The sequence below is a fragment of the Penicillium malachiteum genome (genome assembly GCF_028827825.1).
Source record: "Penicillium malachiteum strain IBT 17515 chromosome Unknown utg000005l:1.0-9002435.0:326005.0-9005861.0, whole genome shotgun sequence".
Lineage (NCBI taxonomy): Eukaryota > Fungi > Ascomycota > Eurotiomycetes > Eurotiales > Aspergillaceae > Penicillium > Penicillium malachiteum.
The window spans coordinates 4824869-4839962 of record NW_026643099.1 but is presented as its reverse complement, the minus strand read 5'-3'; the positions used below and the strand labels follow the sequence as shown (position 1 = coordinate 4839962).

Genomic DNA, 15094 nt, shown 5'->3' with positions numbered 1-15094 from the left:
TTCTTCGGACTCTGCAGGTTAGAATTCAGTTTGGCATGCTGCATGTCAATCACTCACCCTGCCAAGTTGGACGTCCCGTCTTACTGCATATCGCTATGCTACTATGAGAACTTGAAGGATTCATGCATTGCGGAACTGAATATCGCACTAGAATCCGGCGCAATCCTCTCGCAGGTTCAACTTGAAGGTCTTCAGCGCCACTTGCCGTTACGCCAAAACTGTAAATATCGCTTAGGCGCAATTAGCAGAGAAATACTTCCGCAACACTAATCTGAACATGTGATTTGGAGATAGTATAAGGAATATAGAGCTTTTACCCACAGCCCTGGAAATATCGACTGAAGAAGTTTTGCCGGCCTCTGCAATCGGCCTGGGTTGCTGGGCATTATCGGGGGTTCGGTGGTTCGGTCGACCGTGGGTTAGCAGGCAAGCAATGACATTTTTCGAAGAGGGCGCCAGGATCGCAAGTTCCGATTTATTGCCACCTGCATAATTCGCACAGGGTAATTGTCGATCACCATTCGAATTTGGCCTTGACGGGTAGGGTGAGAAGTCTAGACCAGTACTTCGACACAATGCCTCCAGATGTCCACTCAGAGCGAACTCGTATAAGCTAGACTGTATATGGGTTGTAATATCGAAAATAGGTCGGCACAAAGTTCTAAAGAGGTTGCATGATAGAGGCATCTGAAAATACTTGACAAAGGTACAACATGAATGGAATAGATTGATGACTTCATTCGCTGACTCTTGAGTGGTTTCTAGACCATAATTCAGTAGTCTGGCAGATCAACACTTCAGTGTCGGGTAGATACTCCGTGATCAAAAATGGGTCTTGCATGAGTTCTAACGCCAAGTCACACTAAGCCATACAAAGCTAGAAACAAGCATCAATTTCCCCTTTAAATACTACTCTGCACAGTAAGCACTTGAGACGCGCGTCATACACATCGACCCTGAAGGCTGAAACAAAGTACCGTGTCTAGCATGCAGAATTTGGATAACCCGCTTTTTTTTTGCTAACTACTTCACCTGTCTACAGCCTAAACGTATTGTGTTCCATTTTCACTATCATGGGAAAGGCTTCAAGGTGATGACAGATAGATGTATCAGTTACCCCAAAATGATAGTCAACTGGTAGTTCAGGCTCTAGATCAACCAGAGTCCAAACGGCCCCGTACGGCCCGGAACTTTGGATGTCGATCCCGCAATCACAAACTTGACGTCTACCAATCACCATTAGAGGTAAATAGAATGCGTGTCAGACTTGCCCAGGTGGCTCCAGATGTCTGAAGGAATTTCGGATCTCTTTAGTAGATGTCAATCCCTCAGCATATGCATTAGCGGAACTCGCACTCCACATGTGGAGGACTTGCATGAATTAATTTCCCAGATATTTCTGGTTATCAAACGAACAATACCTCACCATAGGTCGGAATGTGGAGTTTGAGATATGGCGAAATCGCCTTCAAATTTCAAATGTTCCTCTAGAAATTGTCATTTTCGTGGAAAGTCGACGTAGGTTCGCAATTCTCTTATAGTATTTAAAATATTAACAGGCTCTATTCGTCTGGTATTTGGTCATTTTGAATGTAGTGAAATAGCATATCGATACCAGCAAGTTTGCTAGCCTATGAGCAGTCACGACACGCTCAAACACCATATTTCCGATGCATTGATTCAATCTCGCGGGCTTGGACCTCGGGAAGCTCTTCTAGCCTTTACTGCCAGAACTACGTGGTGCGTATCAGAGAGCATAAATACATGTACTTTAACGTAGTAGATTTCAGGTTCGCGCAACTTGACCACTCTGACAAACTCACTAGGTATACATTACCTTTTATTACCCTTCATCCTCCATTCTAGCACGAAAAGATAACATTTGAATCATGGAGGGCTCAAATTCGCGGAAAGTGCGATCGGCATGCGACATGTGCCATACCTTAAAGATGAAATGTTCGGGCGGAGATCCATGCGCCGGATGTACAAGATCCAAACAGCCCTGCATTTACAGCGAGCCTAATCGAATGGGGCGACCGAAAGGGTCCAAGAACAAAAAGTCGCAACATAAATGCACTTTGTCGAAGAAATCTCACAGTAAGCCAGACCTAAGAGGGAGAAATCTCTCTCTGGATAGTGATTCTTCATCGAGACCTTCACCCCCAGAACAAGAGAGATCTTTGGGGCTAGACGAACTACTCTCCGCTGGTGATGTGGATGGCCTGCATGACTTTCTTGAGCCAAACGCATTTATGGACACAGATGAACACCCCATATATCCATCGGCGCCTATGTCAGAAACCTCTTGGGAACAACTCGAAGCCTCAGAGCTCTTCCATGGTCTAGACGCAGGGAAAGGACTTCAAACCCAGGGTCCCAATCATCCGATTCTTTCTTTTGTAAGTCTATACAACGGGCCGCTTCTTTTCACTATTCTGACCATTAACGCATGACTAAGGGGAGGGGAGATGACTTTCCGCGTTCTATGCAGACAGTCGATATGTCTTTCTCCAGTGGAATGCCTCATATTGCCCAGGACACTCCTTTGAGCGGCCTTCCACGAACAAGATCCATTTCTGGGGATTTGACAGAAACCTGCGCATGTATCAGCAACCAAGCAATATTCCTTTCCAGTTTGAAAAAGATGGAAGGCAAATATTCTCCAGCGCCCGTGCCTGTCATTCTTCAAGCCACTCAGGATAGCCGAGTCCTTTGGGAACGACTGATGTATTGCTCCGCTTGTCGACGTGACCGTGACTCGGTAGCTGTTTTGATGTTTGCAATGGGGCTGCGTAAAATCCTCCGGGGTCTGCAGTGCCTGATCTTGAATCAACAATCTTCACAGCACTCGATTCACAGTTCAAATATTAATCAGCACACTTCCCATGGTTCCACAACCTCAGGCTTCCGCGACCACACAGCAGGACAAATAAATGGAGGCGGTCATCGACATTCTAGCTTTGAAGGCATCAATCTGGGACCTATCAGACCTCCTTCAAGCAGCTCCTTCGCCGACAAAATTCGGGTTGGGAGCTTCGAAATCCCACAAGAAGAGCAAGCCTTTCTAACGGATGTTCTGATTGCTCGAGCATTGACAAAAATGAAATCTTTCCTCGAGTCCATGGCGGGATATGTTGAGCGAGTGTCTGACATGTCTCTACACTCTATCGAGCACAGCGAGAAATGGCCAGTACATTTCGTTTTAGAAGATTTGCAAAGATCAATATTTGATACTGAAAAATCAGTAAGAGAAATCATTCGGCGATAGAATGGTCTTGAGATTTATAGAATTTCAACTTTTACCAGCCAATATTTGAATATTAGATCTCTTTTCCCGAGTTGCGTGTGATGTTAGATGTGGAGGACTTTTGGTTAAAAATAACATGGGAATCACCAAGAATACTAGTAACATTTGAATGCTATTCAATATACCGTGACTCCGTTATTAGTACTAGTAGTAGTGGCTGGTCGGTATTTGACCTCGGGAGGAACATCATGATTGAACTATTTTTGAAGGGATCGACACGGAGAGGATTATTGCATATGCGCCGCTGCCCGTGTGCCCAGGTGGCCAGATGCTACTCTAAAAGTAGTACTTGAGACCAAACGTTGAGTACAATCAATCGATCTATATTAAAAGGTAACAATAAACTAAAATTTGTCCTTGTTAGCGATGTCAGTCATTTTTTGCTTGAACAGCATTTTAATCATGGCAAGAGTTCTCTTGGCAATTTTTCTCGCGTCATTTTCCGGACGATTTTCGTATCCTTAGGCCGGAATTCCCTAGAGCAGACTAGCGGTACTAGCGGGAAACAGAATCAAGTGGGGCTTTCCGCTTTCTATGATTGGATGAAAATAGTCCCTGCTCCATTTATAAAAAGCTTGGCATAGCCTTAAGATCAGGGCATCGTCATTTATACAAAATTACAGCTTCAGAATGGCCAAAAAACAGCGAGTTGAATGCCCCCCAAATTACAGCTTTGTCGCATTCCGAAAACAATGATTATCTCTCAAGTGGATTTATAATCACCACATCCTGTATTTCTAATGATTAATAAATAAACCCCTGTCAATTTAATTTACTCTGCATTCTGTAATACTTGAAATTAGACAGGATTTCCCCGAACTTTTCATCCTTCCATTTATTCCTCCCACCTGTCCGCTAGCTTTCCCCTTGACTAATTAGGATTGCACTGGACTCAATCTCTATCCATCTGTTCTCTGTTTTCTATCTAGGTCTTAATATTCCTCTATCGAGCGCTCAAGTCTTTATACGCGTGCTTGCGGCTGTGAGTATATTCAAAAAGAAAATTCCGTTGACTAGTACAGCGTTGAGCTAACTCATTGACATGGCAGTGTTTAATTACAGATGGCGACCCAAAACGCAGACAAAGCGCAGCGCATTCGACTCCCCTTGTACAAACTAGTTTTGTCACAGAGTACCATTACCGATGATATCCTCGAGCACCAGTGGGATGGGGATGGAACCACCGAAAGCCCATATCTTGTGGAATGGGTACACAATGACCCGAGAGATCCTCATCAAATGCAGGAGTGGTTAAAATGGTCCATCACGCTCCTACAGGCCGCATCTTTTCTCTCCATCACATACGCTTCGGCTTCCCTTTCTGCTGCCGATCCCCAGCTTAAGGCACATTTTGGAGCTAGTACAGAGCTCACGGTTGCAGATACCTCGCTATTTGTGCTTGGATTTGCCATCGGTCCTGCAGTATGGGCACCTCTTTCAGAATTATATGGTCGTCAAGTTATCTACTTTATCACGCTTGGAATGTCCACTCTCTTTGCTGGAGTCACCATCGCAAGTCCGAACATTGCAGCTGTTCTGGTCCTTCGATTCTTCTCCGGTGCGTTCGGTTCTTCTGCCGTCTCGAATGCTGGAGGCGTAGTGTCCGACATGTATACTGCGCGCGATCGAGGACTGGCGACCATTGCTTTCATTGGAGCTCCGTTCCTTGGTCCTGGTCTTGGGCCTATCACTTGCGACTTTTTGGCAGTGTCTAAGGGCTGGAAGTGGGTTCAAGGACTTACAACAATCTTCAATGCGGTGGTGTTCTTGGTTGGAATTGCCCTGATTCCTGAGACGTACTCGCCTGTTCTTCTACGCAAGAGAGCAGCAAAGCTTAGCAAGATGACCGGTGCTGTGTATAAGAGTCGACTTGATGTGGAACAGTCACACAAAACCGCTGGTCAGGTCTTTACAGCGACCATGGTGCGCCCGTGGATTTTGCTATTTATGGAGCCAATTGTGCTACTTCTTTCTGTCTATATGGCTATCAGTGAGTTAAACTGTGGTCAAAACTATCCGCTAGTGCCTATGCTAACCTTTTTGTCACCACCCCTAGTCTACGGCACAATGTATATGGAATTCGCTGCTTTCCCCATCGTCTTCGAGGAAGCTCGCAACTGGCCACAGAGTACTTCCGGATTATCATTTCTAGGAATGGTAATTGGACAGACACTCGGCTGCGCTTATTCTATTCTCGACGATAAACGATACAAGAAAATTGCTAGTCGTACCAGCTACGGCCGCCCTCCCCCCCGAGGCACGATTGATCCCTGCTATGGTGGGAGCGGTGACGCTACCCATTGGCCTGTTCTGGTTTGCATGGACCAACTACCCAAGCATCCATTGGATTGTCTGCGAAATCGGAACAGTGCTTTTTGGGTTCTCGCACGTTTCTATCTTTCTCAGTGTGGTGAACTACATCGTTGATGGATATACTCTCTACGCCGCATCGGCATTGGCTGGAAATGCTGTCATACGTGCTCTTTTCGGTGCAGCCTTGTAAGCATACCTCTTTTCCCTTTGCATCATACGCACTAGTCTAACATATCCATCTTTAGTCCTCTCTTCACCACACCTATGTACGATGGTATCGGTATTCATTGGGGTTCTTCAGTCTCTGCCTTCCTCGCAGCTGCTTGTCTCCCCTTTCCTTGGATATTTTATAAATTCGGTCCTGCTATCCGACGTCATTGTCGATATGCGGCCGAGTCGGCTCGTCAGCTCGATGCTATGGCTGACCGGATGAAGGCGCAGAGTGAGAAAAAGATGGCCGGAGAAAAGCCCGAGCAGTCTGCCCAGGCTGTGAGCTCTTCCTCTGCTACAACTGATGAGGAACATGATGGTTCTTCGGATAGAGCCGAGATGGTTTGAGATATGTTACATGGCTCTGCCAGTGAGTGAGAAAGGTGAATTTCGAGTTTGACCCTCTGAGAGGTAGTGTCCTAGATCTGCTATGAGGAACAACATTTATCACTGGCGTTGTTACACTTTACATGACATGACGGCCAATTTGGCGTCTTGGGATCATTGAATATTTTTTCGGGGGATTTTGTTGTCTCAAGGATAGGTTAGAAGGGAAAAGAAATGTCCAAGTCTTTTGAATATCAGTGATCATTTACCTATTCGTGTTCAAGTTGTTCCAGCCTCCAGAGCTCACAATTTATCACGCAATATGGTCCATAATACAACTGACCGCACAAGCTACTAGTGCTAGGTATAGAAATACAATTATATTGAAACAAATACTAGTGCAGATATCTGCCCGGTGACACCAAGGGCTTCGAGCACGCGCTGTATGTAAGTATTCGTTTTTGATTATTCATAGTAGTCTCATGCCAATTCAAGTTTAGCAAAAGTATAATACAAGTTCCTCCAAATTAATCAAAGTACATCAACATCACTCTGGATTAATCTTCGGCATAATTGACCTTCTTAGCTCGAGTACTCTTGCCTCGACCCTTCTTGGGAGGGAGAGAATCAGCCGAGGGAGGGCTGGGTTCGTCCAACTCGGGAGTGGACTCGATTTCAGAAACTTTGCGTTTCGATCGAGATTTCACCGGAGTTCGAGGTGCTTTAGCCGGCTTTTTGGCTGGGCTGGCCAAAGTGTCCTCCGGAGCACTGGGTTCAATCTTGATTTTCTTGGATGTGTTGCCCTTGGCTGGGCTGCTCGTTTTGGTCTTCACGACCTTTTTCGCAGGACGAAGCCATTCTTCCATGCCGGGTGGCCAGTATACCCGCCGGTCAGGGCCACCCATGCCAACCTCTTCATCTGCGACAGTTCGAGCAGGTGGGACTGCCCCCTCCAAATCGACGAATCCACCATTCTTCTTTGTTTGGCGTGGAGGTTTGAAAGGTTTGTTCTCATCAGTTCGTAAATATGGAATTAGGTCATTGAAGAGTTCGTAGCCAGGCAGTTTGAATGTCCTCATCAACTCAAACACAGCCTGCTCTTTGTCCTTCGCCTCGATCATTAGATCCATGGTAGGTACGCAAGGAGGCAGCGTCTTGACGCGATCACTATGTTTGCGACGTTGTCGCGGCGTGATCGCAGGGGCGGTAGGTTCCGAGTAATGCATTTTTTGAGTGATGTTCTTCCGTGACCATGTCGCCGTGATGCGGTCATAGAGAGGCATGATATCCTGCGTGCCCTCTCGGACCTCACTTGCGTCAAACAAGATGTTGTGATGGTGGTAATCAAGCACGAGGGGAATATTGAGCTCCTCACAAATCGGGAGCAGATCGTGCACTGTCCAGCTCACGTCGTCATTCTCAAGGACCAGTCGATTCTTGACATCCTGAGACAATACAGCATAATTCTCTCGGAACCGGTCCAGAGTCTCTCCCTTATCGCCAAAAACGCCACCCATGTGCAGGATCATAACTGCATCGCGGTCTTGCTGAGGTGGTAATTTCAGAAGCTGAAGCATCTCTGAGTGATACTCCAGGTCGCGGTATGAGCTCTCCACCACCTCTCTTCGAGGCGAGCCCAGTTGTGTAAATTGCCCAGGGTGGACAGAAACACGATGCCCGAGTTCTGCAACTACCCGTCCAGCTGCCGCCAGGACTTCGGATGCAAATGGAGCGAGCTTATAACCATATTCCTTGTGACTGCAGAATGGGAACATCTCACTGCTCAGTCGCATAAACTTAATGCCATATTTATCATTCCAGCGCAGCAATTTGACCAGATCGCGCGCATTCGCCAATCCCAAGGATTCGACGAATGCTTGTCCACGGGCTACATCGGCTGGTTGTGTGCGGTCCGGGCGGTTCTTCGTTGGATGCGGTGGCTGATCCGGATCTTGGAGAGGGTGACGGTTCTCGAGAATTGAGGCAATGCGACAGGTACGGGAGCAAAAAACAGGAGGGTTGGAGTAGCGCAGGTATGTATTCAGACAAGCCTAATAATGTCAGCCTTGATGCCATTCAACCACAACGTATCGCACAGAAGTAGTTACTCACATATCCAAGACGGCCCTTCCAGGGGAGAGGAAGACAACTACTATTGACCGGAGGAGGTCGCCCCAAGGCTTCCTGAAGCTCCTCCGCGTCTAATGGGACTTCCACGTCGGATTCGGGATCCAATACAGCTTCAGCCTGGCCAGCAGGCGCAGCTACGTCTCCATCGAGTATTTCAGCAGGCTTGATGTCAGGCTCTACCTTCAACGCCATCGTCGCGTCGTCTAGGTCGAGTAGCGGGTCTTGATCTGGGGCAGAGAATGTTTGTGAATATGAACGAGATGGCGTCCAATGTGTCAATGGCACATTTTGGTTGTGTTTGAGGCTAAAAGGACGGTAGAAAGGGGCGCGCAAAACAGGTCGGACCCTATGACGACCATGTTCCAGAACCGGCGCTGGCGATCTAGCGTTCGCCACGGCAATCGATCGATCGGGGATCCTCAGACATGAGTGGCAATCCCCCGAGCTAGACCTCGGGGAGCCGGTATGCTGGATAGGGCGAGCACGTAGTAAGCGTGCAAAAGATCGACACATCCAGCGGAGTGATAAAAATGAGCGATGGTGCTTGAGGAGCTGTGAAGAGATGTACAGGGGTGGGATGAAGCGGGATGATGACGCGCTAATCGACCATCGCGTCCGGAAACGCGACGTCTCGTGATTACATCCTCTTACTCGACATATTGAAAAGTTATATTCTTCAAAAACAGTTGTAGAACAATATTGTATGTGTGACGGAGAAAATGTGTATAAAAATGCCCAGGTGGTGTGGTTCATTCCAAGGTTGAAGGCGTATACAGTTGAGAATCGACGCTCATCTATGCATACCTATGAGGGGTGACCTCAGGCTCCCTGTTGACCACTACCCATGGCAAATATCTCTACATCAATTTCCTGTATCTTCTATCATCCTTGAACAATGGTGAAAACTTTAAAGACATTCACCACCGTTAAAAGAATACCGATTCCCTGTTCTTACAACCCGTGGAGCTCTGGACAGCCTGTCATGTCTGTCCCATTCTGCCGTCACTCATACACAAGTCCGCAAATCTACGAAGAATTCTTTCGGAACCACATCACGACGATGGACGTCAGTCAAGTCTGGTACCTAAGTATTGTTTTGTTCTTAGTTACTAAGTCTCTGATAATTTCAACGAGTCCGGTCGTCTCAAAGAACGATACGTCAAGTTTCGACCATCAGAGCTCCAACGGATCGCGGGCGAAGCCATACAGCAAGATTGCCCTGACATTGCTAAGCTTGCAGAGGGGGGATTCAACAAAGTTTTGATTCTGCAAGCAAAAAACAACCGTGAAGTGATTGCACGAATTCCTACTCCTATTGCTGGGCCGCCTCATTACACGACTGCGATTGAGGTAGCGACGATGCACTTTTTGCGAAGTATTCTCAAACTGCTGGTACCGAAGATATTAGCATATTCAACAACGTCGGATAATCCTGTCGGAGCAGAATATATTTTCATGGAGCGGGTGGAGGGCGAAAGTCTTGCCTCGCGGTGGCTATCCCTCACGACCGACGAGGTGAAACATATCATGACACAAATTGCAATTATCGAAAGGAAAATTTTTGAGTTCGATTTCCCTGCCTATGGAAGCTTATATCACAAAAGCGATCTTGAAGGAGAAACTCAGATACCAGTTGCAGAAGACTTTGTTGTCGGCCCTGTATCTGCCCGGCAGTTTTGGCATGATGAACGAAGCAGAACGGAGATTGACCGTGGACCCTGTAGGTTTTCCTAATTTCCCTTATCCCTTTGTTCTTGGCTATTAGGACAGAGCCAACATTGCATTGGCTGATTTGCCTTATTAGGGCTTTTATCCGCGGGGATTCCGTAACCTCCGCCGCTCGCCGAGAGATGGCTGTCATTCAGCAACATGCCAAAGTTCAGCCTCGCCAGACATTCCTCCTACCAACCAACCACAATATTCAACCCTCTGAACACCTTTCGCTCCTTTCGCAATTCCTACAGTTATCGCCTTATTTGATCCCACCTGGCTCCTCCAGCGCGCCTACGTTGAGACACCCCGATTTAAGTCTGAGCAACATTTTATTAGCACCTGGATCAAGCGAAATTATCAGTATAATCGATTGGCAAGATGTACTGATATTCCCACGCTCCATGCAAGCGGGATATCCAGCGTTTTGTCAGCACGACCTGTCCCAGCCTCAAAGTCTGCAGCAACCATCACTCCCTGATGATTTTAGTAAGATAGGTGCCGACGAACAGAGTCATTACAGAGCCATATTTCGCTTGGAAGAGGCCAACCTTTATTACACAGCCGTGACAGGCTTACACAACGACCAACACATGGATATGCTGAGACTATCTTACCTCGGAATGCAGCAGTATCTCATTCGCCAAACAGGATATCCTTGGGATGCAGACGTAATTAATTTGCGTGCTGCATTAGTCGGTATCACTACCCCATCTGTTTGGAGCAAAATATCCTCAGCAGTCTGTCCAGTTGTGTTCAGCGATGAAGAACGAGAGGCTGCGATAGCGGAATCGAAGGAATGGAATGAATCTGAACAGCTCCTGTCCCGGGTTAGAGAGTACCTCAATATTGATTTGGAAGGTGGGACCGAGCTGGATAACTTTGAGAGAGCAATGGAGGGTAATCGCCAGCTTCGTATGGAGATGGTTAGACAAGCAGAGACGGGTGAAGAGGAAATTTGTTGGCGTAACTGGCCGTATAAGGACGATGGGGATAACAGCATGCCGCCATTGGGGGAAATCTTGTAGTTTGAAACCCCCGTAAGAGCGAGTTGGAAAAAGGGTTCTGCTCAATCATACATAAATACTAAGTACATTCAAAAGCCAATCCATGGATAGTGATTAGTGGTGCTTTGAATCTCACTTGCAGACCTCGGGCTCACAATTGATCAGATCCGCTTCCAAGGTTCTCCCCGGCAGATAGATCCACCTGGGCATCCCTCCAAAACACCTATCCATGAAATAGCCTCCAATCTATATTGACAGTTCCCCTCTTGTGAGCCACTTTTATTTGGATTCATAGATTCAAGTTTTCAGAACACCGTCATTTTCTCAGATGTGGACTCGGCTAGTTAACCGTATCAGGCATGCATCGGAAAAATACTAGACTATTATTTCATTGACTTACACATGACTGCACATGAGGCTGGAAGTCTGGGAATGCATGGCCCGCTAAGTAAAGCTACAAATCAATCCATTCTCAAGTATAACTTGAATAGGAGCATCATTGATTGTAAGGAATTTTGACATCTCTTACTAGTAATGGATCCATATGTACCTTTGAGCTAAAACCCCCGGGCCATTCCCTCAAGCCATAAGCACTGTAAATTGAAAATTAAACTTATCAAGACTAGTACTTCAATACTGGTCCTCATTCTATGTAAAGTTTCAAGGTTATCTTCTAGCACTACTACAGTAGCAAAGCCCGCAATAATAACTAGTAGGTACCTTTAATCTCCACCCTCGGTTTCATGTTAGATATCACTCAATAAGTAGAGTGGGGGCAGAAATTGGTAATTTAAACTGAAATGGGGGCCAGTTCAACACTTTTGGGCGTACCTATAACCTTGGAAAGCAACAATTGAAGCTTTTCTATGTACTAGTAGTACTACTCTCATTGGGTCCATATTGATAAAGTATGGATCAATACAATCTATTTCCTCTCTACCTAGGTACGGGTCTTCTTCTTCTCAATAAGTCACTTCAAGTAGCTACGCTTGCAGCTCGAATTTTTTTCACATTCTCGTCCAAACTTCAACCAAGTCTGCGAACAGTACAGAATGGCTACTGTGTATGACTTTGTCATTATAGGCGGCGGTACGGCTGGCCTGGTGGTTGCTTCTCGACTCAGCGAGGATCCCAACACCTCTGTCCTGGTTCTCGAAGCAGGCGCCGATTTGACAGCCGATCCCCGCGTGAACATCCCCATCTTGTATGAGACATTACTTGGATCCGACGCTGATTGGAAATTCCGCTCTTCGACTCAGGTAAGGAACATCTATGTCTCGATAAAGGATGTCAGCTTACTCATTTCTTCGATAGCCGGGCCTCAATGGCAGAGTGCTTGGTCTCCACCAGGGAAAGGCACTCGGAGGATCCAGTTCTTTAAATGCACACGTCTTCGTTCCTCCTTTTAAGGGAGTCATTGACTCATGGGAGGCGCTCGGTAACGCCGGATGGAATTGGACTATGTTAAAGGACTATTTTACCAAGGCTTACAGCAGTCCAGATGTAGCACATGATGCAAAAGAGGATCTGGCAATCGAAGGCTGGCTTGAATTGAATGAAGCAAAAGGTCCAATCCAAACGTCTTTCGGCAACGGGTCGCACCCTGTTCGCAGGGCATGGGCTGAATTGTTCCGCAGCAGTGAGCAATACAACGCCGGCGATCCATTCATCCACAGCTCTGTGGGCTCCTTCAGTTGCCTTGCAAGTATTGACTCGGAGGGCAGAAGAAGTAACTCTGCCTCGGCCTATTATAAACCTGCTGAGCTTCGACAAAATCTTCATGTCCTTACGAACTCGTTTGTCGAGAAAGTCCTATTTGACGAAAGCGAGCCTCCCAAAGCTATTAGGGTCCAATACTGTCTCGATGGTGCCTTTAAGACTGTTCAGGCAAGAAACGAAGTTATCCTTGCCGCTGGCGCTTTCCAATCTCCCAAAATCCTCCAGCTTTCTGGAGTTGGTGGAGTGGAACTTCTTGAGAAGCACAGCATCGATATAGTTATAAACCTTCCTGGGGTTGGGCAGAATCTTCAGGGTATGTGAAACGCTTTCACTCTATCACATTCAAAAACCCCTGGGGTGTTGATCTTGATTTGAATCTCAAAAATCATGAAAATATCTCCCTTTTCGACCCGAACCCTCTTTTGGACAGATTCAAACTAATATTGACTACGCATAGATCATATGATATCGTACACCGCATTTCAGGCAAAGGCTGAAATTGAGACTAAAGACTCTCTGGTTAGACAAGAGCCTGAAGCAGCCGGTCAGGCAATGCAAGAATACACAGCCACGCAGTCTGGGCCTCTAGCTTCACTCGGCGTTCACACCTACGCCTATTTGCCTCTTCCTGCCCCAGACAGAAGTGCTCTCCAGGCGTTATTTACGGGCCACACCTGCGACGACCCACAAGAGCATAGGGCGACACGAGCCTATTATGACATCGCTAAAACCACCGTTCTTGATCCTAAGCAACCGTCGGCTGCGTATCTGTCCGCCTTGGGGCAGACAAAGTATGCCAAAGACCTCAATGATGAGAGTATTCCAGCTGCTTTGCCCGGAAAATTCATCACGATTGGAGTAATGCTCTCTCAACCACTTTCCCGCGGAAGCGTTCAAATATGAGTGATTTGTTTGTTTCTCTCTTCCCTGCTATAAATTTTGAGGGGTTCTACACTTCTGATTCTTCACACCCTGTCCCAAACTGTATATTCGCCAAAGCTGACAAAAGGAATTCAAGCACCTCCATTAAACCTGAGGACCCGCCAATCATTGATCCTGGTGACTTGTCAAATACTCTCGATCTGGAAGTTATAGCACGCCACTTGCTCGGCGTCAAGAACTTAGCACAGTCACCTCAGCTTGGGGAACTGCTTGAACAGCCACTTAAGCTCGGTGACCCAGCTGCAGACTTTCAGGGAGACTTGAATGCTGCAAAGAAGTATGCTCGGGAGAATTTGATGTCCATGTGGCACTATGCGGGGACCTGCTCCATGTTGCCTCGCGAGAGAGACGGGGTGGTGGATTCCAATTTGAGGGTCTATGGCGTCGAAGGACTGAGGGTTGTTGATGCGAGTGCTATCCCGCTCGTAAGCACGGCAAATATCCAAGCTACTGTGTATGCATTTGCAGAAAGGGCAGCAGATCTCATCAAACGGGACTGGAAGAGCGAGTAGTGATGAGAACTAATGTAGTAGTGAATGTCTATAGTGCGTTACAGACTCTGCTCCTCTTATCGAACACTATCATTATTCCTACATATCTGAAGTCTGAGTGCTACAGAACAGATATGGCATATTTTTCTCAGTCCGAAAAACGCAAACTGGGGTGGTGGAACCTTTCACTCTAAGTTTGTTAGGATCAGACAACAATCCTAAGAACTCGAGCGGTCTCTATAATCAACTTAACAACAAGCCACAAGACGAACAGCATGAACCAAATGCCAGACCTTAATTCCTAAATTAAGATGAAAAGAGACAGAAGGTTTTGCTGGAAGGCCACGCAGCCACTCGGCATATTAATTGGGGCGCATTGACCCCGGCATGCAGGGAGCAACAGGGGCTGGCAATGGCCATCCCTTCTGCTCCCTCGCCCCATCTATCCTATTCCAAACCTGTTCTCAAACAAAAGCACATTTCTTTGGCATTTTTGGGCCTCGGAGCGAACCATATGGTGCATTACGTACCGAGCAGAGATCAACAGGGGCACGGTAGACGGTATAGCCTTCGTTGACATCATATCAAAACTTCTGGATTCCCGACGATACGGCGCCTGATATTAATTTTGGTATGGAATGGGGTGGCTCAGGCCTTCGAGTTCTCTAGAGATGGATTTTCAAAGGCGTTACAAGACTTGAGGCCGAGGGTCATTACAGAGTATATTATTTTAGGACGAGCAAACGGATCGGAAGAGAGCCTGAGGTTATCCCTACCCACACTACGGAGTGTGTATGGATTGTTTTTTTACAGATCAACCACACAAATCGAGCACAGGATCAAATACACAGTTACTCGGAGTTGAAAAAGCTTGTTCTCAAAAATGTGTCCTTCTATCGGAGGCCTCTGCGGGATTATAGGTGCCTGGATCCCTGAGT

At 46.8% G+C, this 15094-nt stretch overlaps 5 protein-coding genes across 5 annotated transcripts; 4 read left to right on the top strand and 1 right to left on the bottom strand.

Annotated features, from left to right (window-relative positions):
• Positions 1–2500: 2500 nt before the first annotated feature.
• N7483_011808 (uncharacterized protein) lies at positions 2501–3268 on the top strand (the record flags this gene model as incomplete). Its single annotated transcript, XM_057095235.1, has 1 exon — positions 2501–3268. The coding sequence occupies one exon, from the start codon at positions 2501–2503 to the stop codon at positions 3266–3268; it is 768 nt and encodes a 255-aa protein (XP_056941206.1).
• A 1101-nt stretch (positions 3269–4369) lies between these two features.
• On the top strand, positions 4370–6178 carry N7483_011807 (MFS transporter; the record flags this gene model as incomplete). Its single annotated transcript, XM_057095234.1, has 4 exons — positions 4370–5297; positions 5364–5435; positions 5542–5806; positions 5866–6178. The coding sequence occupies 4 exons, from the start codon at positions 4370–4372 to the stop codon at positions 6176–6178; spliced, it is 1578 nt and encodes a 525-aa protein (XP_056941205.1).
• A 536-nt stretch (positions 6179–6714) lies between these two features.
• On the bottom strand, positions 6715–8479 carry N7483_011806 (UV-endonuclease UVE-1; the record flags this gene model as incomplete). Its single annotated transcript, XM_057095233.1, has 2 exons — positions 6715–8208; positions 8270–8479. The coding sequence occupies 2 exons, from the start codon at positions 8477–8479 to the stop codon at positions 6715–6717; spliced, it is 1704 nt and encodes a 567-aa protein (XP_056941204.1).
• A 703-nt stretch (positions 8480–9182) lies between these two features.
• N7483_011805 (kinase-like domain-containing protein) lies at positions 9183–11025 on the top strand (the record flags this gene model as incomplete). The annotated part of the gene is made up of 3 exons (XM_057095232.1): positions 9183–9357; positions 9402–10011; positions 10092–11025. 3 exons carry the CDS (start codon positions 9183–9185, stop codon positions 11023–11025), a joined length of 1719 nt encoding a protein of 572 aa, XP_056941203.1.
• Positions 11026–12056: 1031 nt separating this feature from the next.
• On the top strand, positions 12057–14177 carry N7483_011804 (GMC family oxidoreductase; the record flags this gene model as incomplete). The annotated part of the gene is made up of 4 exons (XM_057095231.1): positions 12057–12263; positions 12319–13036; positions 13181–13581; positions 13668–14177. 4 exons carry the CDS (start codon positions 12057–12059, stop codon positions 14175–14177), a joined length of 1836 nt encoding a protein of 611 aa, XP_056941202.1.
• Positions 14178–15094: the final 917 nt, after the last annotated feature.